This window comes from Folsomia candida, unplaced genomic scaffold (genome assembly GCF_002217175.1).
Source record: "Folsomia candida strain VU population unplaced genomic scaffold, ASM221717v1 Fcan01_Sc056, whole genome shotgun sequence".
NCBI lineage: Eukaryota > Metazoa > Arthropoda > Collembola > Entomobryomorpha > Isotomidae > Folsomia > Folsomia candida.
In genome coordinates this window covers 167826-193395 of record NW_019091248.1, presented here as the reverse complement: position 1 = coordinate 193395, position 25570 = coordinate 167826, and the positions used below count along the sequence as shown (strand labels likewise).

The 25570-nt window shown below is 38.3% G+C and overlaps 2 protein-coding genes and 1 pseudogene across 4 annotated transcripts; 1 reads left to right on the top strand and 2 right to left on the bottom strand.

The window, feature by feature from the left end:
* Positions 1–5063: 5063 nt before the first annotated feature.
* Positions 5064–11538, bottom strand: LOC110862420 (alkaline phosphatase). Of its 2 annotated transcripts, none has more exons than XM_022111617.2 (6): positions 11396–11538; positions 7087–7391; positions 6855–7028; positions 6264–6795; positions 5422–5884; positions 5064–5306 (listed from the first exon to the last, which is right to left on the bottom strand). In XM_022111617.2, the coding sequence occupies exons 1-6, from the start codon at positions 11463–11465 to the stop codon at positions 5135–5137; spliced, it is 1716 nt and encodes a 571-aa protein (XP_021967309.1). In that variant the 5' UTR covers positions 11466–11538; the 3' UTR covers positions 5064–5134. The 2 variants fall into 2 exon arrangements, with proteins under 2 accessions (XP_021967309.1, XP_021967310.1); XM_022111618.2 differs by having other exon boundaries at positions 7087–7388; positions 11396–11522.
* A 2183-nt stretch (positions 11539–13721) lies between these two features.
* LOC110862406 (probable squalene--hopene cyclase) lies at positions 13722–21557 on the top strand. 2 transcript variants are annotated; one of them, XM_035845529.1, is made up of 3 exons: positions 13722–17663; positions 18638–19949; positions 20406–21557. In XM_035845529.1, the coding sequence occupies exons 2-3, from the start codon at positions 18897–18899 to the stop codon at positions 21216–21218; spliced, it is 1866 nt and encodes a 621-aa protein (XP_035701422.1). In that variant the 5' UTR covers positions 13722–17663; positions 18638–18896; the 3' UTR covers positions 21219–21557. The 2 variants fall into 2 exon arrangements, with proteins under 2 accessions (XP_035701422.1, XP_035701421.1); XM_035845528.1 differs by lacking the exon at positions 13722–17663 and having other exon boundaries at positions 17690–19949.
* A 1519-nt stretch (positions 21558–23076) lies between these two features.
* Positions 23077–24900, bottom strand: LOC110862405 (annotated as a pseudogene).
* Positions 24901–25570: the final 670 nt, after the last annotated feature.

Sequence of the window (25570 nt, the reverse complement as noted above, 5' to 3'; positions counted from 1 at the left end):
ATGTATTTAGTGATACTCATCTTTCCGAGACTGTACGTAATGAATGTAAAAGTACTCGAGTAAATAAGATAACTAACCGTATATTTTATTTATCAAGACTGTTTTAAGATATGTTCCTTCTACAAGGTTTGGCTATTGATTTAACCACCGTCCATAACGTGGACGTCGAAAGATGTCCAAAGTAGAAAATTGGACAACAGGTAGCAAGTTATACATTATTTAATTTTTCCGAAATATGTATGTTGACGGCTATGAAATATCTTATTCATTTTGAGCATTTTTGGTGCGTTCCTACGGCATAATTTATACATCTGTACAATTTCTGATTTTCCCATAAAAACACATAAAAATTAATCATAGATTACATATTGATTCGCATGCATATTATTACACATCAGATTATCCGAACACTATATAATGCAGAAGTTGTAGCAGTTCAACCAAGTGGACGGTTTTGTACAGTTTTGGACATTGGCCTGTCCAAAACGAAACATTGACCTTATATCCTGTAGGTGGGTGAAAATTTGTCGAAAGTTTAACATCCTTAATGCGTGTTCCGACCGGGGTCCTAACATATATTTAATTTTGAAGGCTAGTTACACGATTACATAAAGTTTGATATCGCAATAAATGTTTGAAGTTGCTACATAGCTTACTCTCGGTCTGCATGGTAAAAAACCAGATATAAATTTAAATATCGAGGTATTTGATCCTTGACAGGATTACCATGGGTTTCTCCAAACTATGTTACGATTGTTGTTTAAACTGCCTATAATAATAAAGTAGTGATAATAAATACAGTTAGAAGTTTATTGACTATCTAGGTGATCTACTGAGCCAAACACGATTTAGAAGGAAAATAAACTATTTACTTTTGAATATGCATTAAAAATGAAATGTATTACGAATAGCATTTTAAAGTTTCATAATTACAAGTTAAGACCAAGTTAATGGTTTATGGCGCTTGCCTGAAAGGGGAAGATTTAAATCAAAAACCCGATTCCACCAAAGTTTGCCAGATTAATTTACCATCCAAAGTGAAAATTATGTAAGTGGAACGGTTTAGAAATGGCAGGCAATCGCTGTCCTGCTGGAACTCTGGCTTCAATCAATCTCTTCAACTGGGTCAAGGTTGAATAAAATACACGCAATTTACGTTTACGTTTATCTATTTTTTATGTAAATTGTTGCAAAAAACGATAATTCGACTGATGATGAAATATTGCAGAAATCTTTGTAAACTATTGAGATGATATATATATAGATTGTCGCCACGATGTACGCCTACGCCTACACACATTTTTGTACTTTTGTTTCCCAATAGAAACCAGCTTGTTGCGTCAAGGTCAGGCTGGTTTACTGGAGCGACGGCAACCATTTAATTTGAATTTTCCCACCAATGAAATACGACACGACAAATTTGGGATCCATCCCATGGCTCATACATCCAGGGTTTCGTTTTTCCCGTCCAAAACTATTTTTTCCCACGGCAGGTGGGAAAAAGTGGGAAAAACCGGGAAAAATGGTATTTACCGTCCAAAACGGGAAAAATGTCGGCCCATGTGTTTAGTAATGGGGAAAGCTAACTTCTTTAATACTCAATATTTTCGGAATTCGACTTCATATTCGTCATCTCCATCAAATTCTGAAAATTTTGGTATATAATACGGCCACTTTTGAACAGTTTTGAACTTTTCCCCATTTTTCCATATGAATACATGCTAATTTTAAAGATTGCTCGATTTTAACCGTATTACCCACTTATTTGCTCAGAATTTCATGGAGAATACGAATATGAACTCAGATATTGAAAATATTAAGTTCTAAAGAAAGTGTTTCGGATCGCCCCAAAAGCACAGTATTTCCCATTTCTTCCATTTTTCCCATTTCCCACCTATTTTGGGTGGATGGTAAAAATGCCTTTTTCCCACTTTTTCCCACTGCCCTGGTCAATTTGGTGTTTACCAATCGAAACCCTGCATACATCGCTCGCACATCGGTATTCAAATTAGTTCATTAGTTCATTAGTTTCGCTTAGAAATTACTGTGCGTATTTGCGAATAGATTTTACTTACTGATACTTTGTAGCCAAATCCCATCAAGTAAGTTCGAAAAACATTATTAGAACAGTTATAGTTATGTGTTTAAAAATAGTTACACATGGATCTAATTTACATCTACATTTTTATACTACGAATAGTAAAATAAATAAGTACCAAATTATAATTCAATCCAGGTTTCGGTGATGTGTGATACTCGCATGATTTATTTGCCCACTACATAAATATAAATTAATTATATATGTACAGTATCTAACCAAATTAATCATAGGGTGCGCATGAGTCTCACTCTCTCGGCAATGACTCATGCTGGCTTTCAAATTTCAACATTATTTTTCTAACATTTATTCATCACGTATCTGTCCTCATATCTGCAAAATTTCAGACAAATTGGACTAATTTTAAGTAGTACGGGCAAAATTGAATTTTAAAAATGAAAACTCAATGCAACAAAATTAATCATAGGGTTTAATTTAACAATTTAATATTTTTCGTGGGCTCCTTTAGCTGGAATTACGACCTGGATTCTTCTTGGTATTGACTCGGCAATCCTTTTGGTAACATTCTGGTCAAGTTTTACCCATTCATCTGTGACAACGTCATTGACAGCCCACACATTTGTAGGTTTCCGTTCAGCCATCCGATTTTTCAAATGTGCCCATAAGTGATCAATCTGGTTGAGATCAGGAGATTGTGCAACCCAATGAAAACATTTACCGTGTTGTCCCTGAGTCATTTCAAAATGATTTTGGTGGTATGCTTCCGATTTTCATCTTCCTGGAAGCTGAAACGGCGACCCATGCGCAGATTTGTGGCAGAAGGGCACAGGTTTCGCTTCAATAGAATTAAGGATACCTCTTTTGCCGTGACATCATGAATAAATTCCAACGTGGCTACCCCATTCCAAAATTTGTTTCCCCATACCTTGACCCTATCTGCAAAAAAAACAATTTTGGAGCTGAATCCCTGAGTTGCCGAAAGCACATTTTTGCCTACTTCGAATGTGTCTCACATTTTGCTGGATATTTCGACTTTTCAAACCATTCCTGGGTTTTCTGCGTACTCCGACGACTCCATCCGTACTGTAGAGCAGGATTCTGGTCAAATTCGAATATTATATTTTCTTCCGGTCATCAGTTGATCATTCAACTTTGTCCTTCCCTATGTCAGCCGTTTTTTATAATTCTTCGCATCTTGTCAGCCCCTGTTTTGAAGCCAATGGTGAGATATTGTTGGTTCTCTAGCGGAATCTGGGCCGAAGAGGAAAAACCAGATTTTCGAAATGTCAAAGACGTGTGCTTTTCCTTCTATGTGAGCAAATGTTCCTCCGTCGAATGTAACAATGATGCATTTATAGAATGTACTTGGTGTCATAAAATCTTATGTTACGATGAGTTTTACCATTAATACCACATAATCAATTGTGAAAAGTGTACCTATTTTTGAAAGTTTAATATATAATTTATATTTGGTGCATATTAAATATTTGCTATCACTTTAATCGTAATCAAGAAATTAATTTTGCCAAGTAATATTGATTCGTTTGTTGTAAAATCATGAAAATTCTGTTGTTTAAAACTTTCCACCAACGCCTCACTAACCGATAAAAAATTCATGGAATCAAATTAATGGAACATTAATTTAATCCAACTCGGGGTAATTAGTTATCCACAAATAAAATAGTTATTTAAAAAACAACGTACGCATGAGAAACCTTCGAGCGTGAGAAGCGAGAAGCGAGGGCGAGAGAATCGTTGACCTCGAGAAAAATGGGAGTGAAAAATTTGCCGATTTTCTCCTCTTTTTATGCAAATATCTCCGCCAAACCTGCGCATTTGCAGATAGTGTCTTCTGCAAATTTCATATTGGTTAAATTTGTGATCGATTGACACTGGTTTCGTTCAAATCTGTGAGCATACGTTGGGAGACCTCCATTGTTAGTCAATAAATTTTTCTTTCCCGATTTGCAACTTGTGGAGAAAATAGTTCTTCGTCAAGGGTGACAACTAAGTAATTTTTTTCCTTTCGTGGGATAATTATAATAAAAATTTTTGCAAGTCCGGCGACAGTTTGATTGTGCTTCTCAGTCCACTGATTGACACGGGCCTTAGCTTCATGAGCCATCCGAGTTTGAGTGGGTGGGTTCTCCATAGACGTCAGAAGGTTGATTTTTCTGATAATAATAATTTTAGTGATAACGGTCGAAGTTAGTACTTTTCAACGCCGCCTTGGTGGGGGTGGTGGTACAAGTCATACATGCCTAATTCCTTTTTTGTTTAATACTTTACTTATTAATTATTTATTTGTTATAAACCCTTGACCTTTGACCTCTTTCACTATCATGCTATGTAGGTGAATAATTAAGTTTGGGAAGTGTTTTCATGGGGTCGAACTGAGTAGGGTGAAGTCGCTTTTAACTTTTTAATGCAATCAAAAATCACTGCTTTATCTGAGGTGTTACTGAACGCAATTTCAAAACCCGTTTTACGTTATGTTGTCCAGTTTTCGAACTACGCGCACTAAAAAAATTGTACGTATATGTCGGACACTCTGTCTGTGCAAAAATTGCCCATCAACAGTGCTTGGGAATTGTCTCCGTTTTTCTTTAATAATCTCGCAGTGTGGGGCGAGCAGGTATTTCTCGTTACCTAGATTGACGTTGATCACTGTTTCATTTCGGTACTGAACAGCATCAGTGATTTTCCTGCTCGGGTTTGGAATTACTGGCGCAAATAGTAGTGATGGAACCGTTTTTTAGGACACGGTGTATTTTTTAGCAACTTGTTTCCTTATTTACACATTTTATTTGGACCACCTTATATCTTTCACGGTATCACACGGTCTCTCGCCCCGGTTTGGCATCCATTTATCTCACTTAAAATGAATTCTCCTTAAAAACTAGATCTTCACATGATAAATTTCCCATTTGTATTTAATGTTGTTATCCGAACTATGAAAATATGATTAAATACGAGTAAATTCAGTTAGCCTATTCACCCTGTATTTCGTGTTAGTGCTTGCAAACTTGTATTTTTATTTTCGCAAAAACATGAACAATAATTGATCTCCTTGAATTATCCGCGTCCATGGAAGATCGTGAATATTGTTAATAAAACAAGATAATAAACCAAACCATGGGCTGGCGCAGAAGACGGCGTTGTGGTTGGGTCCAAATTTTCTGTAGTGGTCTCATCGCTCGGAATGCAATGCCTATTTTTTAAACCATCCCCCACACACAGAGCATACCTGCGAATTATTTTAAATAATAAAAATTATTATTCAAATACGGCATTATGAAAAATTTAGTGATTTTGAAATAAAAATCTAGTTAAATAGATTAATTCAAGTTAAATTAACCCACGCTATCAAATGTGGTATCGAGCTTTGTTCCTGCACCCCCGCAAAGTAATGAGCATACGGTCCTTTTGCAAAAATTGGGACGTCCTCTGACGAATGCGCTTCGGAAAATAGCGGCACTGGAACCGGCAGTTCGTAGTTGGGATTAGTTGTGTTATCCAACAGAACGTTGTGCCTGAGCCCCGTGTCCGGATTTGTCCACGCGGGGCCTGGACCGTTAGCATAGTTCAGTGTGGAGAAAACAAACCCATCGTCCGCGGGAATAATGGAGTGACGTAAGATGGGATTGCCCCTCACGTTATAGCCGGAATATCCCATCGTGTGGGAATGATCTGCACTGACAACGATCAATGTATCTTGATCGTCCGTCATTTCATCCCCTGTTTTGACGGCTTTGTCAAATTCTACAATTTCCCGCAGCGCGCGACCTGGTCTATTGGAGTGATGCGCGCTATCAATCTTGCTGCCTAAAAATTAAAATTGCTTTGAAATATAGTGATGGATGATTAGAGGAGTCCTGAGAAAAACGAAGAAAACGCAAAGAAATAACGTGCAATTTCACAAGCCACCCAAAATTGAACAATTTATGTAGAAAGTGGGAAATTTGATCGATGTTCATCACTCATTTCAGATGTTCTACATTTAATTGTAATTTTTAAAAACTTAAATGGTTGGAAATTAATATATTTTTTTCTTCCGATTAAGAATCGGATTACTTTTCTAAACCGGGATATACGATTAAGATTATGGATTAATCAGGGTTCAATTTGAGTTTTAAATTTTTTAAGGATTAAGGATTAACAATTTGTAAATAAAAATTGTAATTAATATGCCTTCTTGACTCACCGTGAACAAAAAGGAAAAACCCATTCGGATTTTTGTTTAATATTTTAATCGCAACTGCTACCATTTCCGTCATCGTGGGGTCATTATTTCTCTCCAGTTCGTCACTCCAAGGTAGTTCCGACATTGCAAAGGATCCCAGGAGATGATCAACCTCTAACACATTTAACCCCATCAGTTCATCTCGTCCCGTAATATATCTCGCCGTCCCGGTTTGCCCTTCCTTCATGACGAGCCATTCTTCCGCAATGTTTCTTCCATCTGTCCTCTTACCAGGTGAATTTGTTTCCTGGTCGATTTTCTCCACTGGCGTTAATCTATGCCGACCCCCGCCCAGCAGTACGTTTAGCCTCTGGCCAGCTTCCTTTCTCAATAATTGGATCCCAGTATCCGGACAAACTTCAGGATTCATACCCCATTCTGCAACATCTGCGTCAGTTTCCCAACTTCGTCGCGCAATACCGGCCCAATTGGCGGCGCCAGGAATGGCAGTGACACGACCGGATGTGACGACCCCGGTGGATTTCCCTTCCCTCTGAAATTAATAAACGTTTTACAGACAAATTTATGAATCAAATTTACTGGTGGACCAACTTGAGCCCATTCCACTATAGATGAGACATGAAGGTCCGTATTGTTTTGGCCTCGACAATCCGCAAATAAGACCCCCGGTGTCAACCCTGCTGTGGCAAAGCGAGCCTTAATCCCGCATAAGTACGCCGTCGCGGAGCATGAACTGTCTGCTACTTGAGTGTCCAAGCAGTACGTCTAAAATAATGGTGGGGTACAATGAGGTAGTGAAAATCACGGGGAGTTATGAGTAAACCTTTGAGAGTCCAGAGTAAGGAAATGTCTCCATGTGGAGGGAGGATTCCTCCCCGAATCTTGCCCCGTCATCTCTCTGTCCCTTAAAAACCCTAGCGGCAGACACTGAAGTTAATCCCATACCATCGCCGATAAAGAAAATCCCATTTTTTGCAACCGCCTCAAGTGGACCTTGCCGTTCTTTTGAGAGGATGGCCTCCTTTGCCAAATTTCGCCAATGTGTGGGAGTTTCCAACCACTGGGAGGGAACTTGACCTTGGATTGCTTGAACGAATCGTAACGCTTCGAGAGAATCGGAATGGCCTTCTTAAATAATAAAGGAGAAATTGAAATTATTTTTCTAAATTAGACAATTTGCGAAACTGCTCTCCAGATTGGTGACAGGAAGAATTCGTCCAAAATAATTTCGTGAATTATTTTCAGTCGTATTTGACCTAGTATTTGACAGAGTGTGCAAGGGCAAAAAGGCATGCCGTGCCTAAAATGCCTTTTTGCCTATTAGGCACATGGATTTTGGGCCTGCCCGATTGCCCGAAATGCCTTTTTGTATTTTTGGTAAAATCGGGGCAATGTGATCATACGGTCGCATGATATGTAACTTATTTTCTTTTACAATTCACAGGATTTGTAGAGGATACGTGAACAATTTAATTATGTTCATTTGAGCGAACTGAATGATTTTAGACAACATCAAACAAATTATACACATCCTGAGGTATATAAATATTCGTAAATGTTCGTAATTATCATGAGTGCGTTAGTAAATCATCATATTTGTGTGGAATTGAAAGGTTGAAACGTTTTAGAACAATATAATTAAACTGTTAACATTGTTAAGTGTTACCAATTAACAATGCTAACATCGTTTCTAACACATACACTCTAAACAAAATTTTAATGAATCGTTACTGCGCGGAGTGCATATATGACTCCACCGCGATAGTAATGATTTGGTATTAAAACAATACTACATGGTAAAAAAAGTAACACAAATTAGTGTTAAAATTATTACCAAAAAGTGTTATTAGCTCACCCTGCGTAGCAGAGGAGCTATTGAATTCCTCTTGTCCGTCCGTCTGTCTGTCTGTTTACGACTCTTTTGCATCAATTCATACTAATTAGAGCCAGTTATTGGCATTCCTGACTGACTTATTAGCACCACTGATATCGAACAATCGGAGACTCAAAATGGTGCGAAAAAATATATGCTAAACGCACCAGAAGTGCAGAAGAACCGTCAGAAACACTTATGATTTTGACGTCAAATTTTTTAAGGTTTGATGTCAAAATCATGGTTGCTCTTCCCTCATGTAGTTTGCAACATTGGTGCAAAATTATATCCCAATTACATCACTACTATTAAGATCGACGCCTACGACCTTTCAATAGATAACAAGGGAGGGTATGCCTATCCATGTTGTAGCTTATGGGAACTCCCATCCTTTCTCTCTCTCTCTCTCTCACTGCATGGCTCACTCCACAACGCTCATTGCCAGGCATGCATATGTGTAGCATGTATGTATGTATATTTGTATGTACATGTACATATCAACAGTAAAGTATCCGGTTATTAATTTTCCTAAAAACCCCGAAATATTTTTTTATACTTTCGAAAAAATTGCTGAAATATTTTTTTTTGTGAAATTGATTTAAAAAAAGAATTTGCAAAGTCATTTCCACAAAATAAACGCTAAGATACCCCAAGTTTGTATTTTAAAATGAAATTAAAGGCATTCTTGACATCAGAAATCATTTAATTTCAGAAAATTTCAATTTTTAGATTACCTGCTATTTTTACAAATAAATATTCGTTTTCGGCCAAATTTTTTTTAAATTGCGAATTAAGAATTTTGATTTATTTGTTCAAAAAATTTGTAATTTTTGGTGACCATTTTTGCCTGATTTTGAACAAAAAAATGAAAATTCTATATTTAAAAAAAACGAAATATTTTTGAGAAATTGGTGAGAGGAGAGCTAGATTTATAAATTTGAGAAATTGGTGAGAGGAGTGGAATGGGAGAGGTAGAAATTTAAGAAATTGGTGAGAGGAGAGGGAGGGGTAGAAATTGGTGAGAGGAGAGTGAGGAATTTAAGAAATTGGTGAGAGGAGAGGGGTAGGTAGAAATTGGGGGGATTCTTAGCCAACGACCATCTTATGCCCTGTGCATATTAGGGTCCCCTAGGCGAGTGGTGGATAACCCTAAAGTGGGTTAATTCCATGGCCTAAATTGGGCCCGCCACACCCCCTCAAAGGTATGAAAAGCGCGAGAAAAACCGGTATTCATGCGCATCAACTGTCGCCAAAAATTCCTTCATATTCATATCACGATCATATTTAGTAGGAATCTCAACTTTTTTGAAATTCTGATTTTTTTCAAATAATCCATCAGAAATCAAAAATCCTGAAAATCCAAAAATTTCAAAAAAGTTGAAATTCCTACTGGATATGATCACACAAGTCTTTGGGATCATAAAAATATAAATATAAAAATCCGAGCAAAATTGGATTTTTGTTGGATTTTTGAAGTTTAGCAGTTCTCATGACTTCGAGGGGGCAAATGTGGCCATGGGGTCGAAGTACTTTAGGGCTATCCATCACTTGCCTATGGAACCCACATAGGCAAGGGCATCAAAGGGCATCAATATCTGAGTAGGACATGTAGAGGGTCTCTCCTCCTACATAAGAACTCCGTCCACAGTAATCAATATATGTGTAAATATTGTATACATATAAAATGAAATACCAGAGTGTAGTTGTTGTTATTTCTCGGCGCAAGGCGCCGGGGGAAAGCTAGTATATCTTTATTCCGCATATTCTGCATCATTAGTGTAAAGTTTTGCCAAAATTGCGTATCTATTTTATCTGCACCATTGGTGAAAAATTATACCAAAATGGTTATTACAGGGTGAGCTACTTCTAACGTTACAACGGTTTATTTTATTACTAAATCTATACCAACATGGTGTAAATTTTTTAATTCCGTCACGGTAGAGTCATATGTCTACTCTGCTTTGTTTATTACCAAGTTGCTAAGAGACTCTTAGTAAGAGTTTAGCAAACGTATTCAGGGAATGCCCCATAGAAACTTACGGAAAAAGGCAAAACGGCATCAGGCGGGCAAAAGGGCACGCAAAAAGGCAATTCGGCATTGAAAAAGGCAAAACGGCAAAAGGGCATGAATTTTTTCCCAAAAAGGCGCTTTTTTGGTTACTCTGGTTTTTGATAGTTTTGGCCATAAATAGAATATGTCAAAATTAGCACCAAACTCGCACATTTTGGCTGATATCTCGAAAATTGCTAACGTCCTCCCTCTTTTTATTGCGAATTCTTGATCTACCAAAAATTAGGCAAATTTTAAAATATCATGGAGCAAAGTTTTTGGGGGCCGAACAGAACACTATTCAATCGTATATATATATATATATATCTTAGATATAAAATTAATGAGATTACAACTAATTACTATTTAACGTTGAGCACTTGACATGTATTCATGCGAGCCATGGTTCGAATCTTCGGCTGGGTGACAACTTTGGAATTATTCTGATTTTCAGTATTTGTATTTTAAAATAATTACGTAATTCCTATTTTTAATCATCATTGGATTACTATCATCCATACATGTTTACGTTCATGAATTTCTCCGAAGTGAATAAAGAATGAATGAATAATTCGTTAGAATGAATTAAATAGTGGATTTTTAAATCGTTTATGTTTCATCTATACATGTAGTTATATGGTGTGAACAATGGCGGGAGCAGCAGGCGGACAGGGGGATATTGTCCCCGGAAATTCAGAAATATCCTATCTTGCCCATGTTAATTAGTCCCTCCTCCGCCTATCTCATAATGTTAATGTCCCCCCAACTTCCGCCGCCCCTGAGTGTGAATAAAGAATGGACGAAAAATGGACGAATAGTTCACACTGAATAAAGTTGAGTGAAAAATGAGATTGCACAACTGGTTGTTTAAAAATTAACCCGACGCGATTAAAATTTAGTCAAGGTTGAGCGAAAACTGCACAACGCTGACTAAATTTTAATCGCGTCGGGTTAATTTTTAAACAACCAGTTGTGCAATCTCATTTTTCACTCAACTTTGAGTAAATTTGAGTAAATTTTATTTACAGTGTAACAATTAAATTTTCAAAGGAATGAATTTGAAAAGAAAATATAATGTGTGAACTGGTGTGCATCTTGACTACCATAATTAATATTTTAATTAGTATTTTATATAAGATAGTGATTAAATTATATTGCAATGTAATTACTATTTGGTATCATTCGATCGTATTTTTATCTTTTATTTACCCTCTTTCCCAATCGCGACGGAGGTTCCGGCAGACAAAACGAAAATGATTGAAACCTTGAACAGCTGCATTTTTGCCGAACAGCTTCTCTCAACGTCCCCACTAGTCGAGACTGGAGGACTGGGTGGAATTTGATTCCACCTCGGGTGCATATTCCTACGGATTTTGCAATAAGTTGAGATAAAGAGTTGAACTGGATTGTGATCACCAAAGTGGGAGAGAGAGAGTGATTGATTAAGTAATTAAACTAAGGGCTCAGCCACATATGCGTCTTTTGCTGCGAGATGCGGCATTTTTTGATGCCACATCACGCATCACCACTGGTCACATTTGCGGGGAAAAATGTGGCAGCAAACCTTTTGGTGCGCGAAGTTTTTGCTGTCGCAGCTTTTGCTGCTCTTCTGTTCACATATAATTTTGCAGCAGCATCATTTTGTTGCCGCAACTCATTTTCCTGTTTCTCATCACGAAATCTTGCGGCTTCTCCCAGAGAAGCAGCAAAGTGGACACTTGTGCATCATTGAGTTCACATCATCCTCAAATGTGTTTTAAAAGTATGTTCGCTCGTTCTTTGAATTTGGATCAATTGTGATTAGTCAAGATATATTTCAACAAATTCAGTCAATACGTGTATATACTCGATACATTGTATTTATGCGGCATCAAAAAATGTCGCATCACGCAGCAAAAAACGCATATGTGGCTGAGCCCTAACGCGTTTGTAAATGTATGAGTCTACTTATTCCAAGTGTCAATTTCTGGCTTGGAGTGTCCAATTAACAAACTACTTTGCCAATACTCTTATCTGTGCTCGTGATAAGCTCATCCATCCTGATTACACGTGGGTGACAAAATCACAAGAAACATCAATACAGCTTATGTAAATTGATAAAGTTAATTGAATGAGTACTCGGCCACAGTGGCGACGAAGCCGGTGTGACACATGGGGATATTAGCATTGTGGGTTAGGAGAGGGGGGAACTTATTGACATGGACAAGATAAGATTTTTCTCGATTTGTGGGGGGACAATGTACCCCTGCTTCCGCCGCCACTGCTCAGTCATACAAATGATTTATTCATTAGAGTATGTATAGTTATGTATTGGCAGATAATTAAATATTACATATCATTTTACGTCTTACTAGTTAGTTGTATAAAAAAGCAAAACGACCAGCGCCGTACAAATACTTCCCTATCTGAAACGCTTGCATACACGATCAAAATACATGCAATAATGGAAATATTTGCATTATAATTTCATTACTTGATGCAATAAAGGAATTAATTTGCATTTTTACTCGTAATCCGTGTTTACTATGCTCCAGCGTTTTGCTCTATTTTGTCAAACAATTGATGTTCTAGGAGATTCACTTACGCCCTGATGTATTTACCTGGTCGATTTTTTACCTGGTCTTTGCAACAGGTCTTGGTCGTAGCCTGGTAAAAGGGGCAGTATGGGAAGAAGCAGCGTCAAGGTTAGAACAAATGAATACAGTACTTCGCAATGTTAGGGTTGTGTTAGGAAAGTGGGAGATTATTTTAGCGAGTAGCTGCTTGATGAGCTTGTCAATTTGAAGGTAAGGACCAGACCGACTGGATCGGTTTGAGACTGGATTTGGCGATAATTGATTTATCCTTGATTTGTGACTTTAGGTTGATTTCTCCGGGAGAGTAAGCGAGCCACGGGTGGCCTGCTTTCCCCACTTTCGCCACACGGCTTGTAAATGCATTGCAATGTATTGCATGTATGCAAAACATTTATTGAAAGCAATGCATTGTAATGCATGTGCTATGCATGTGTAATGCATAAATTAAATGTATGAAATGCATACAATTAAAGAATTTATGTATGCAATGCATGCATATGTGTATACAATGCATAAATGCAAGTTCAAAATTTGGCAAAGAAATTCATTTCACGCCTCCTGGGGGGCGTGGCAGTAGATGGCAGCACCACCACGCACCACCGTGGTGTATCCGCCACGAGGAATAGAACCTGGGCCGCGAGCAGTGAAGAAAGTGGCTCTGTCCACTCCTTCAATGATGTTGAGAGTCCTAAGATTTATGCACCACTTTTATGCTCATGCAATCATGCAATGTACAAATTATTACGCAAATTTATTTTTGCGTGCACAAATGAGATTATTATCGTACATCTTGCTTGCATATGGACTGTATGTGAGTAATTATGCGACATTTTTTTACGAGCATGAACTTTTTGCATAGTTTGGTGGGTATGAGGGTTGGAATTAGCAGATCTTGCAAATAATTTTAGTATGTGAAATAAAAATATAATTGGAAATCGACATGTTAAATTTGGCACGACTTCATTTGTATTTCTGCTCATGTGCGAATTGTGTTAAAAATGTATTTTGCATTTACGTTGAAGTGAAATTGGTGGGTTTGGATGAAAAAACTCCAATTGTCAAAGGAGAGAATCCTTCCTTCTCCAAGTTAACTTAACAATTTTAACAAATAAATAGTCCAGATGGATTAAAATTGACAATATTATATTGCAATGCTCGTTTTCATTTACATACTCAATTTAACAATGTGAATGTTACAGATAAATGTTTTTTGTGTCAGTATTGTTGTGAATTACAATTACTTTGTAAGTATATTATTTATATAAAATTTTTCATCTCTATTAAAATAAATTAGCTGAAGAGTAATTTTCGGTGAGTGAAATTTGTGGAGAGTATTCACCCACAAATACTTGAAATTAAAGTGACTCAACTTTAATTACAATCACAATCATCTCTTTTAAAATTAGAATTACTAGACAATATTTCATACGTATTATTACTTATTTACATTTTCTGCTGCTTATTCTCTTGTGCTGCTGCACAATGAGTCGTACTAAACTTGAGATTTATTTTTGGACTTCTTGCTCTTCGTCTGTCTGATCAACTTTCTCTGCACACTGGACTGCTTTCTTTTGCCGCACTTTCTTTTCTTTATCGCCCCCATACCAACTTTTTGGCGGAACTACTTGATTTATTCTTGTTTTGTGGCTTAATTACTCGTCGAATTTTCTTTGCAGTGTGGGAAATTGAGTGCGATTTACTTAACGGTATCAACATGTCGTCGTCGTCACTCTGTATTTCATATAAATCTTCGCCACTTTCAGTTTGTGTTAATTTATTTTTTTGTGGTTTCTTATCCATCAAATAGCAGGCAGAGTTTGATGAATCGCCCACTTATTCTAAATTTTCACAAAAACCTGCCATGATAATTCAAATTCGTTTTCGGATTAATACACTAGAATAAAATGTCTTTGAATATGCAAAATAACTTATGAATTGGTGCATAGGAGGTATCATCAGTGGTACTGAGAGCATGGTTTCGGATTTAAACTATTGTCTGGTCACTGTAGTATCATGTAGTTAATTATTAGATCTACAAATTAATCTTGAGTCTCTTACATTTATGGAACCCCCAAAGTCAAAAAGGTCGCGGCCATCACACATCGTCGTACTAACATGTCGTCGTACTAATTCTAAAAAGTCCTATGTGCAGGCGATGCTTAATTTTAAAAAGTCGTATGCACAGTTTATTTGCATGTTATTCTTGTGCACATAGGACTTTTACAAATTAAGGATCGACTGCACATAGGCCTTTTACAAATTATCCGTCTACTGCACATAGGACTATTTATAATTAGTACAACGGCATGTTAGTGTATTTCCCAAACGCCCTCATATCTAGTGAAACACAAAAATTAAAATATTTGCAATACGTATGATCAGCTTAATTGTTTGATTTAATAATTTAGTTTCCGGTGTTGAGGGTATTTACTACGATTTGTCTAGCACATCGCATCAAACCCGCATATGCCCAACTTTGCAAATCGATTTTCCGAATTTTATTTTCCTAAACTTTCTGATAACTTGGGAACTTTTTTATTGTTTTTTATTGTTGCCAAATTTCATGCATACACTCTCAATAATTTTTGTCAATATTGTCACCGGCTGTAGGTACTATGCAATTCTACCACTTCGGTAATAATTTATCACCGAAGGGTAACATATACACAGAGGCTAAATCCCGCTCAGCCCCCATTGTGTCCGCTCGGGTAACAAAATCGGAGGCAATTTGTTACCCACAGAAGACAATTTGTTACTATAATGTTACCACGCGGTAGAATTGCATAGTACCTACAGCCGGTAACAATATTGTCAAAAAATTATTGAGAGTGTATCGACCGCACAACGCCGTAATTAGGGCATGACGACCAAATTTGCCGTCGAAACCTTAATCGCCATATTGCGACATGTCGATAACACCAAAAAACATGTTTCCCCCAAATTTCATGCCAATCGCCCAAAAAATGCTGAAATTAGGCCATGCCGACAAAGCATGTCGAAAAAAGTGTCGAAACCTTAATCTCCATAATGCGACATGTCGACAATACCAAAAAACATGTTTTGCCCAAATTTCATGCCAATCGCCCAAAAAAATGCCGATATTAGGGCTTGGCCACGTTTTTCGACATGATGTCGACAAAGTGGCCACACCCCCTTAATAGGGTGTCACCCAACCCCCGTGATGAACATGTGTTAAAAATTTCAGGTCGCTGCGACAAACCGTTCTAGAGTTTTAGTGTTGATAGACGGACAGACAGACAGACGGACAGACGGACAGACAGACTAACTAACCGATCACATAAAGTAGCTTACGCTATTTAATAAACAAAAATTAATAGTACTAAATTCAATTTCATAGATTTTCCAAAAATTAACCAGATTATTTGTACCTAACACAGCCGATGGGGCACAGCCCACGGGATCGGGGGCCCCAATTTGCCCTGCCTACCCCAAGTCTCGCCACTGGAATTGCAGCTTTGCTTGAAATATTTATAGTTTTGCATTTCTATACTCAAAATAATTCGGTAATAAGCGATTTACCGGCGGTGATTATACATATGTGACTCTACCGCCATGGTAATAAATGTGTTACCGCAGGTAGTAAATTTATTACCAAGTTGGGAATATGAGTTACCCCGCGGTGGCGTTTATTACGAACTTGGTAATACATTTACGACTGCACGGTTACAAACTTATTAGCATGGCGGTGAGTTGTATAAAGTCACCTAATAGGTGTTACCGGATTATTTTGATATATCCGCATATGCGGTATTTCTAAAATCATGTTGATACACAAAATATTTACTGTGATTTTTGTGGTTTTCGTAGTCGCCAACTAGCGGCGTATGTACCTACTGTCCTTTCGCACAGGATTGAGCCGCGGCTAAATACTGAGCAATGTTAAAAACCGGGTTTACTTCTGGAGCTAGATTTAGCCACGCTTCAATCCTGTGCGAATGGACAGTACATATATGTTAACTGTGCAATATGGTTGGATGGTGATGATTCAATCACAAGAATCACACTGGATGTATCACAAATATTATTTGTGATATATTTTTGTAAATATATTTACAAAAATCTCCCGAGAAAATATCTTTCTGCATAAAATTGGCCCATATTTCTGCATAACACATGAAATATGTGCCGCATATTCCCGTAGCAATCTGTGCAGAATTTTATGTATAACGGTTTATACAGAGCATAAATATGCACACAAAATTATGCAGAATTAATTGTGACGAAATCTTCTGCCGAAATGGGCAGAAACCTGCAGAAACCCGGAAGTTTTTTATACACGCTGATTTTTACATTGCAGTATTTAATCACAGTCCGGCCATTGCCCACTCCACCGCAGTTACATTTTACACACAAGAAGTAAAAAGCAGGCAAGAATGTACAATATCATCAACCTTCTTTCCAGCAACCGTCGTGACCCTGTAGTAAGTAAAAACTGGTTTGGTTCTTTGTTGGCAGTGTTGTTTCAATAAGTTGATGGAATATTATATCAAAGCTGCTTCTCCGTTTTAAGCAGTCACACAAATCTCTCGCATTATGTGACCATGGTCTTGTCTACCTACGTGAGACGGGTCATGTAACAATGCAACTTGTTTATGATTTTATTTATACTGGCTGACACTCATTGCCATACGATGCATCCAGTGGAATAATCCAGACAGGTTATTATCTACATGTACCTTTATCCAACAAAGTATTTTAATTAGACGAAAATATGACGTACTCAACAAATTTTGGTGTCCAAAATAACAATTTTTTACTGCGTGAAACACGTATAAATGTAACGAGGTGGGATTGACCATGACCAGTCACATTTTCAAATTATGAGAGAGGAGATCTCTTAATTCATCCATAATAAAACATTGACTCTACTACATAAATAGGTACGTTTTAATTTTTTCTGTTGAATTTCTTAATCTTTATTTTGGGGCTGTTCATGCATAAAATGCGTAATGCAAAAATCGAGATTTTATGACCCACAGACCCTCCATTCCCCATACGGGATAGGAATTTTAACATCGTGTAGATAGGCGACCTTACACCCCTGCATCCCCCTACTTGCGTCACGTATTTTATGAACGTTCCCTTGCAGACGTAAAGAAGGTTTTGTATGCATTTCTTATAGAAAACCTGGCACCGTTTAAAACCCCAAACAATTGTTTCACTGGCGACGTACACTCTGTCTCAAATGTAAGAGATGGAAATTGAAAATGCCCTCATTTAGTAATATGTTTGTCCTGGGCCATGAAGATCTATTATATTATAGCTAATTTACTGCCACATGTCTCCACAAAGTTTCATTGGAATTCGGCTAAACCTGCCTTTAGGTTGAACATTCTCTCAAAATTAGTCATATTGAACTGTCTCAAAAATAAGAGATAGGGCGTTTTTTAAATAAAAATTTGGATGCAATTAAAAACTAATATTCATGCAGATTAAATTAATTTAAAACGTCCTATCTCGTACTTTTGAGACACTCAAATTTGATTAATTTTTTGTAATTGTCCATAAATTTTGTGATTTGAATCAAATTTGAATGCAACTTGGTGTAAACATGTGGCAATACCTTAACCATAATATAATAAAACTTTGGGCCCCAGGACAAATCCATTAAAAAATAAGAGCATTTTCTAAAACTATCTCTTCTTTCTGAGACAGAGTGTAAAATTATCCAGTTCCGATTTTCCGTTTCAGTTCCGTTCCGGTTTTGCAAAACTTTTTTGCCAGAGCTCTTTTGCTTTTATTTTTGATGTGCAAGTTTGCAAACATATTTTCTACCAAAATTTCTAACAGTCACCGTCACAACAATGCCATTAAATTACCAGCCTTCTCATATGTATGATCCGTTTATTTGTAGGTATTTACAAACCGCCGCTGTAACAGGATATTCGTACAAGTGTAGAAAACTTCACGGTGCGGTGAAAGCTTGTCATAATCAACCATACGGCAGGAATAATAATGAGTCAACTTACTTGGGACACCTCCCTCTCCCCATCCCTCATAGATATCCCCCTTCACACCGCCCTCGTCCGTGGCACGGAATCCTTCCTCGCCGACCAAAACCCCACTGGAACTATGGCACGGACGTGCACACCTTCGACATCACTCTGCTCATTATGACCCTCCGTTTCATAGGGGAACCTCCCCGTCCCGAGTTTGAGCAAAAGGTCATCACCTACCTCACCAGGAGAGAATTAACCCACGGCGGGTGGTCTATCGTCCCGGACGAGGATAAATTCGATCTCAGTGAAAGTGTGAAGGCATACATTGCCCTGAGGCAGATGGGCCTAGCTAGAAATTCATCCTTTCTCACGCGTGCCCGTGACCGGATCCTACGCCACGGCGGGGCTGAGCGGATGAACATCCTGTTAAAACTTTATTCCGCCATGACCAGAATTATATCTTGGCAAGCCATTCCACCCGTCTCGCTGGAAGCTCTGCTCATCCCAGCATGGGCTCCCCTTAGCTCCTACAGTGTCGGAAGTTATGTCAGATTGGGATTTATGATCATGATGGTCTCCAGAAGTGTAGATTTAGCCGAGAAGTCTCCCGTCGTAACGGATTTTGACGAGATATTCATCAACAAAGATCACGTTTTGGAGGATTCGCTCATTGGACGGTTTCAGAATCCTTATTTGCACGCTGTATTCAGACGAGTCATCCCATTATTTGAAGTGGTGGATAAACTAGTGCCGCGTGCCGTGAGGGAGTGGACGATTAATAGGGTGGTGAAAGAGTTGGACGATATGACAAACCCGGTCGGGGGACTGTTCGGAACCGGCACGACGACAGAAATTTTGCTAATTATGTATCATAAACTTGGTTTGAGGGACAGTTTGAAGGCACGAGAGGCCAGAGAAGCGCTGAGATTGAGAGAAATTGAAGGAATGGAGGAAGCCACGTCGACACTGTTTGAGTCCTCCGTTTGGGACACGGCCTTTATCGTGAGGACTTTGATGGAATCGCATAAGATTGACAACGCTAGCATGGTTGGAATTGAGAGGGGGCTGGATTGGCTAGTAACGCAGCAGGTGGTAAGTTTGAGGGGTCACTGGGGTGGAAAGAGACCACTGTTGCGGCCAGGTGGGTGGGCTTTTCAATTAGGGAATCCACACTTCCCGGATCTGGATGACACCTCTTCTACGGTTATTTCAATGATACGATACCAGGTTAGTGCCAACTTTATATCAATCATGTACATTTAGTAATTATTACTGGGCAATCCTAACCTTGCGTTTACATAAATATACGATTTTTTACAAGGAATTCGTTTATGTTCTCAGATTTCAGATTTTCAGATCTCAGATTTTTTGAGTTTTACTCGGATAGAGGGGGGAAATGAGATACTACTGCATCGATAAGAATTTGTATTACGTACAGTTGTTTCTCAGTTCCCCCCACCCCCCATCCGCGTAAAATTGAAAAGTCTGAGCTCACGTACACGATTTTATTGTAAAAAGTCGTATATTTGTGTAAAAAAAACGCCAGGTTAGGATTGCCCAGTAATGGGTAGATGGTGAATTAAGGTTCTTCGACGTAAACGCTAACGTTAACCTTAAATTTAGCATAGAAGTTTATGCAAAATTTAACGTACACACTTTAATATAACCTTGTTCCTCTTTCAGAACCATTTCCCTGACATAACCAAGTACACCATCCCCATTTCCCGCGGGGTCGAATGGATTCTTGGAATGCAGAGTGTAAACGGAGGATGGGGTGCCTTTGAAGCAGACAATATTCACTATTACTTAGAAAATCTTCCCTTTGTTGCCGAATATCCCGCCGTGCTCCTGGACGCGCCCACCGTCGACATCACAGGGAGATGCCTGGTCGCCCTCGCCCATGCTAGCAGGAATCCATCCATCGCCGCGGATTTCCCCTCACTACAGGCCGCAATAGAGAACGGGGTGAAATTTATTTTAGCCCGACAACGCCCGGACGGTTCGTGGTGGGGAAGATGGGGGATGAACCATCTTTACGGGACGCATCTCGCCTTGTGGGGTTTAGCCGAAGTTGGCGCCAAATACCATGCCGGGGCAGCCGTCCAGAGGGCGATCGAGTGGCTGAAAAGCGTGCAAAATGAGGACGGTGGTTGGGGGGAAAGCGTGACTTCGTATGAAATAAACGTTGACAAGTTTGTCCATGGAAATAGTTCGGCATCTCAAACGGCATTGGTACTCCTGGGTCTGTTGGACGTGGGAGAAGAGGACAGTCCCGTGGTGCAGAGGGGACTTCGGTACCTTTTAAGAAAACAGAAGCAGGAGAACGGTTATTGGGATGAGAGTGTCATGACTGGAGTAGGAATTCCGAATATCATGTATATTAAATATTTTGGCTACCCGAAGTACTTTCCGCTCACGGCGATTGCCAAGTATAATCAGATTCACGAGGCCAAGATGGTTGGCGGGAGGAGAAGGACAACGAGGAAGTTGGGGTAGATGAGGTGAGAGTAAAATAATTATGTGGGTAACTGCCAAATGTAAGGTTTTGCTAAGCCTTGTAACGATAGGGTATTACCATGTTCCTACTTAATCATTGACTAAAGTTAATAAAATCATTCACTCATCATAGGGAACTTGCACTAATATGTGTATTTAGATATGATTATCATTCTGCGAAATTTGTAACCTACAAATTGTAACTTAGGAAGTATTTGAGATAATAAATTTCCTTGTGGCATGAAATTAATTAGATTTACGCAAAAAGTGTGAATCATCAGAGGTTTCCATTCCTCATAATCACATCCATACATACGTGGGAATATACGTATCATAATTCGGTTGGTCTTCGACTGAAGGGTTTTGACACAGGGACGTTGGGTTGTCGCATTGGACAAAATTTGCAGAAAGAAAATGGATCATGACAGAATTAAGAGTGAAATACCATCATTATGAATTGATACGATTTTCTGGAAAAGTTGTAAAAATTGACATGCCAATTTTCCATGCATCGGTTCATAATTTCCTGAGAAAATCGATTGGTTTAATGCCCGTTTAAATATTGATAGGGTGAAATCGCTGTATCTCGTCCATGTGGAGTGGAGGAATTGAGTCGGTTAGATAATTACCAAGATATAAGGATACTGATACATGCACTCTAAATAAATTTGACAGAATTTTAGTCAAAGTTGAGTAAAATTTGAGACCACTCAGCTTGCGTCCCCTCAAATTTTACTCAACTGGTTGTGTCACACAACCAGTTGAGTAAAATTTACCCGTTGTTGATCAAAATTTACGTCAGGTTTATCAAATATGCGACAACGTTGGACAGATTTTACTCACTCGTTGTGTCATCCCAAATTTTACTCTGCTTTTGTATAGAGTGTGTTACCACACTCTGAGAAATGGGGCAGACGTGTCGAGTCAAAATTGATAAGTTATTAAAAATTGTAGGGGAATCCGATTCCTTCATAAATTGCGTGTGCCCATCTTCTCGAAAATTTGACTTCCACCAGCTCTGAATTATGCATGAAGTGAGACCTTACGGCTCATCAATATTGCACAACTTTCTCCTCGCCCTCCTTCAGTCATTGTGAAGTTGGCTGTACATATGTGTGTTTGCAAATATTTTCCTCGTACCACATACATTTGTATAGGGCTAGGCGAAATATTCCCTGCAAATAAATTTTATTTTAAAATACGCCTACAAAAATGCCTCCGCAACACCAAGAAAGTAACAACGACACGGTTGAGAGTCCCCAAAATGTCGAGAAGGTTAGAACTCCCCCCTCCAGTCCACTCACTCTGGTTCCCTGCACGTCGGCCCCACCATACCTGAAATTCATTTATCACGGATGGTTGCAGGAAGGATGTCTCCCAACTGAGGGAATAACCTTGCCTCTGGGTTAGAGTGGAATAATGAAATGGTGAATATTTGGACGTATGTGGTGGGGTAGTTGGTGTTTCTGGGGTTACCGGTGGGAGTGGTTTTTGAGGAGGGTGTACCTGCAAGTCAGACCGGATGGTGGGTAGTAAGCAAGCGTGGATATCCAGAACACATATCCCGTAAATTTCGAATTAGCCTATGACCTGGGTCAGCACATCATGTCACATGATTCATGTGACCTATGTATGCATGACCTGGTACACATTATATAAGTTTTGTTGATTGACTTGTCGTGCTTTTTAGATGTACGTAAAATATCACACACATTACACAATTTCACATCGGAAACTGCAAAGGAGTCGAACAGTACACATTACAATATGCATAATATATAATGCACACTGCCTTATACATAGGTATGTAGATCCATATATGCATGTGATATGAAATAAAAATGAAACCGTTTGAAGCTGATGTTTCCCAACAAACTGTATATATTAACATTACCATATTGTTCTTACATGCACTCTGAATATATTTCACTAAAATTAACTCACAGTTGAGTAAAATTTTTCAGACATTTAGCCCAATTTACTCAGTGTTGTACATTAATCCCACAATATTGAGGAACTCTTACTCAGTTGTTTTGTCATCTCAAATTTTACTCAACTTTATTTAGAGTGTACAAAACGGTAACATGTCTGAAAACTTGGCTAATATGGAGTGTCCGGTCTTTCCTTGATCCATTTTGCAATTCCTTCCTGTGCAAAAACTCTGTCCACCAATTTTCCCAAATTGGGGTAATTCTCACTCAACGCGTGGGGATTCCCATCGGCTAAAAACTTGGCCCAATTTGAGAGATGATTCGCAGCAAAGATATCCGTCCAAGTTATACTGTTCCCGACTAACCAGCCGGACTTTGGAAGCGATATCTTCAAATTTTCCAAAGTACTTGGGAGCCTGTTTTTCCTTTAAGTCTGACATTATCCTCGATTTTAGAGCTTCATCTGCATCGGCGAAACGGACGAACACGTCGAAAAATCCTCTCGGATAGAAAAGCATTTATTTTCATTAGTTTCTGCATTTTTATTCCTTCTAGGAAAATATAACTACGAATTCGTAACATAGCACAGCAATTCAGTTTTGATAAACGAATTGCAAAATTATGCCTGCCTTAAGTAGGAGATTCGCAAATTTCAGGATAAGTAATTTCTTCCGCAATCAAATTGTGCCAACTCTATACTCTGAATAAAGTTGAGTAAAATTTGAGATGAGGCAACAATTTGGTAAATTTTACTCAATATTCTGAAATTAATGTACAATATTGAGTAAGTTGTACTCAGTGTTGGACAAGTTGTACTCAAGGATTGTGTCATCTCAAATTTTTTTCAACCTTGGGTGAATTTTACTCAACCAGAGTAAATTTTAGTGAAATTTGATTAGAGTGTACGCAAATCCGTAATGATTTCCACTAATGATAACGAAAAATTTTCAAAATCAAAGGCAAAATTTGACGTAACCAAATTCTATCCATCTGATGTACCAACCTTGCCCAAAGTCTTTCAAGGCGTCCACATACTCGTCACACTTTGCGGCATCTTCTTCCGTCTTGGCATCCAGATTGAACCGTTTTGCAAGGTACCTTCCAATCGCAGCGACCTGTGCGAGTACGAACTTAGGCTCAGACTGGCCTGGACATACCTCCAAAACTGGCATTGTTCCCCAGGGAAACGCTGCAAAAGATTCGTATTAAAACTTGCATTACTTATCTCTACGCTGTAAAAAAATTTGCCCAAATTTACTCAGAGTTGGGTAAAATTCCCTCAAGATTGAGTAAAATTTGAGATAACGCAATCTTTGAGTAGAATTTATCCAACATTGAGCACAATTTACTCAGGATCAGTGTTCTACATTAATCCCTCAATATTGATTAAATTTTACTCACTTGTTGTGTCATTGCAAATTTTACTAAAATTAATTTAGAGTGTACATGGAAATATTTTTATGTCCTTACTAGCTTTTTTAGCTGGATAAGTTTCGTCGTTTTTCAACCTCTCGTCCGTATACTGAACACCGGCGTAGGCAAACATTAGCCTTATTGGTTCCGCCATGCCACGATGAGTAAAATACGTGAGTTTATAAGTTTCCTGGGAACTCATGTTGCAATTTTTTTAAGAAATACTTGAGAAATTTTGCACTTGAGACATATATTTGTTTCTGTTGCTCTCCTGCAGATCAGATGTTTAACAGCAGAGTATTTATACAAGTCAGGCATGAACAGGCTTGACACAAGTGGCAGGTTTCGTTAAATTGTGGACAAAAAATCAATCAAGGTTAGCCAGTAGTGTGCTTCATGAGATCATTATCCCCACAACGTCCAGCCTACATGCATATGTGCTCATGCCATTTATTACTATTAGTGCATCACTTATTTTACCCTGCAATACAATACGTCAAGAAATACAGAGGATGAATTGCTAAAAAGTGAACGCTGGATGAGCGTTAGTATCTTTCCCTCTATTTAAAATTTCAACTTGAAATTGTGAGGATTGGAAGACGGTATAGTCTATATTATTGGATTAAAATTTTAATTGGATAGTCGCAACAACCCCTGAGATATTTGCATCCAAAAAAAGGTCGAAAAAAAGTTTCCAAAACTGCATAATTTTTGTGTTCTGATTTATCTTTAAAATTCTGTCAAATTGTTTGTTGTGCACAGAATTTGATACGAGTGGTATGAATGTTCGTGGCATGTATCTAGCTTTCAAAAATTTCTAAAAGTCCACATTTATTTTTCAATCTCTTTGCATACCACATCGCTTTGTAAAAAAATGAGAAACAAGTTTCAAAAATGATAAACTTGATTTTTTTTTCGCGACAATGGTTAAAATTTTTTGCGTGTTTTTTTTGTTTCAACAGTTGGTGGAGATATGCCTTAGTACAATACAAACTGCTTATGCACTTC

What these genes read in the sequence shown, in the direction of transcription:
- LOC110862420 (XM_022111617.2), bottom strand. Translation starts at nt 11,465, where the DNA reads ATGCAGCTGTTCAAGGTTTCAATCATTTTCGTTTTGTCTGCCGGAACC. An exon ending in CGTCGCGATTGGGAAAGAGG is followed by an intron (nt 7,392 to 11,395) that starts GTAAATAAAAGA and finishes TTATTATTTAAG; the next exon opens with AAGGCCATTCCGATTCTCTC. An exon ending in CTATAGTGGAATGGGCTCAA is followed by an intron (nt 6,796 to 6,854) that starts GTTGGTCCACCA and finishes TATTAATTTCAG; the next exon opens with AGGGAAGGGAAATCCACCGG.
- LOC110862406 (XM_035845528.1), top strand. Translation starts at nt 18,588, where the DNA reads ATGCCATTAAATTACCAGCCTTCTCATATGTATGATCCGTTTATTTGT. An exon ending in TTTCAATGATACGATACCAG is followed by an intron (nt 19,950 to 20,405) that starts GTTAGTGCCAAC and finishes TTCCTCTTTCAG; the next exon opens with AACCATTTCCCTGACATAAC.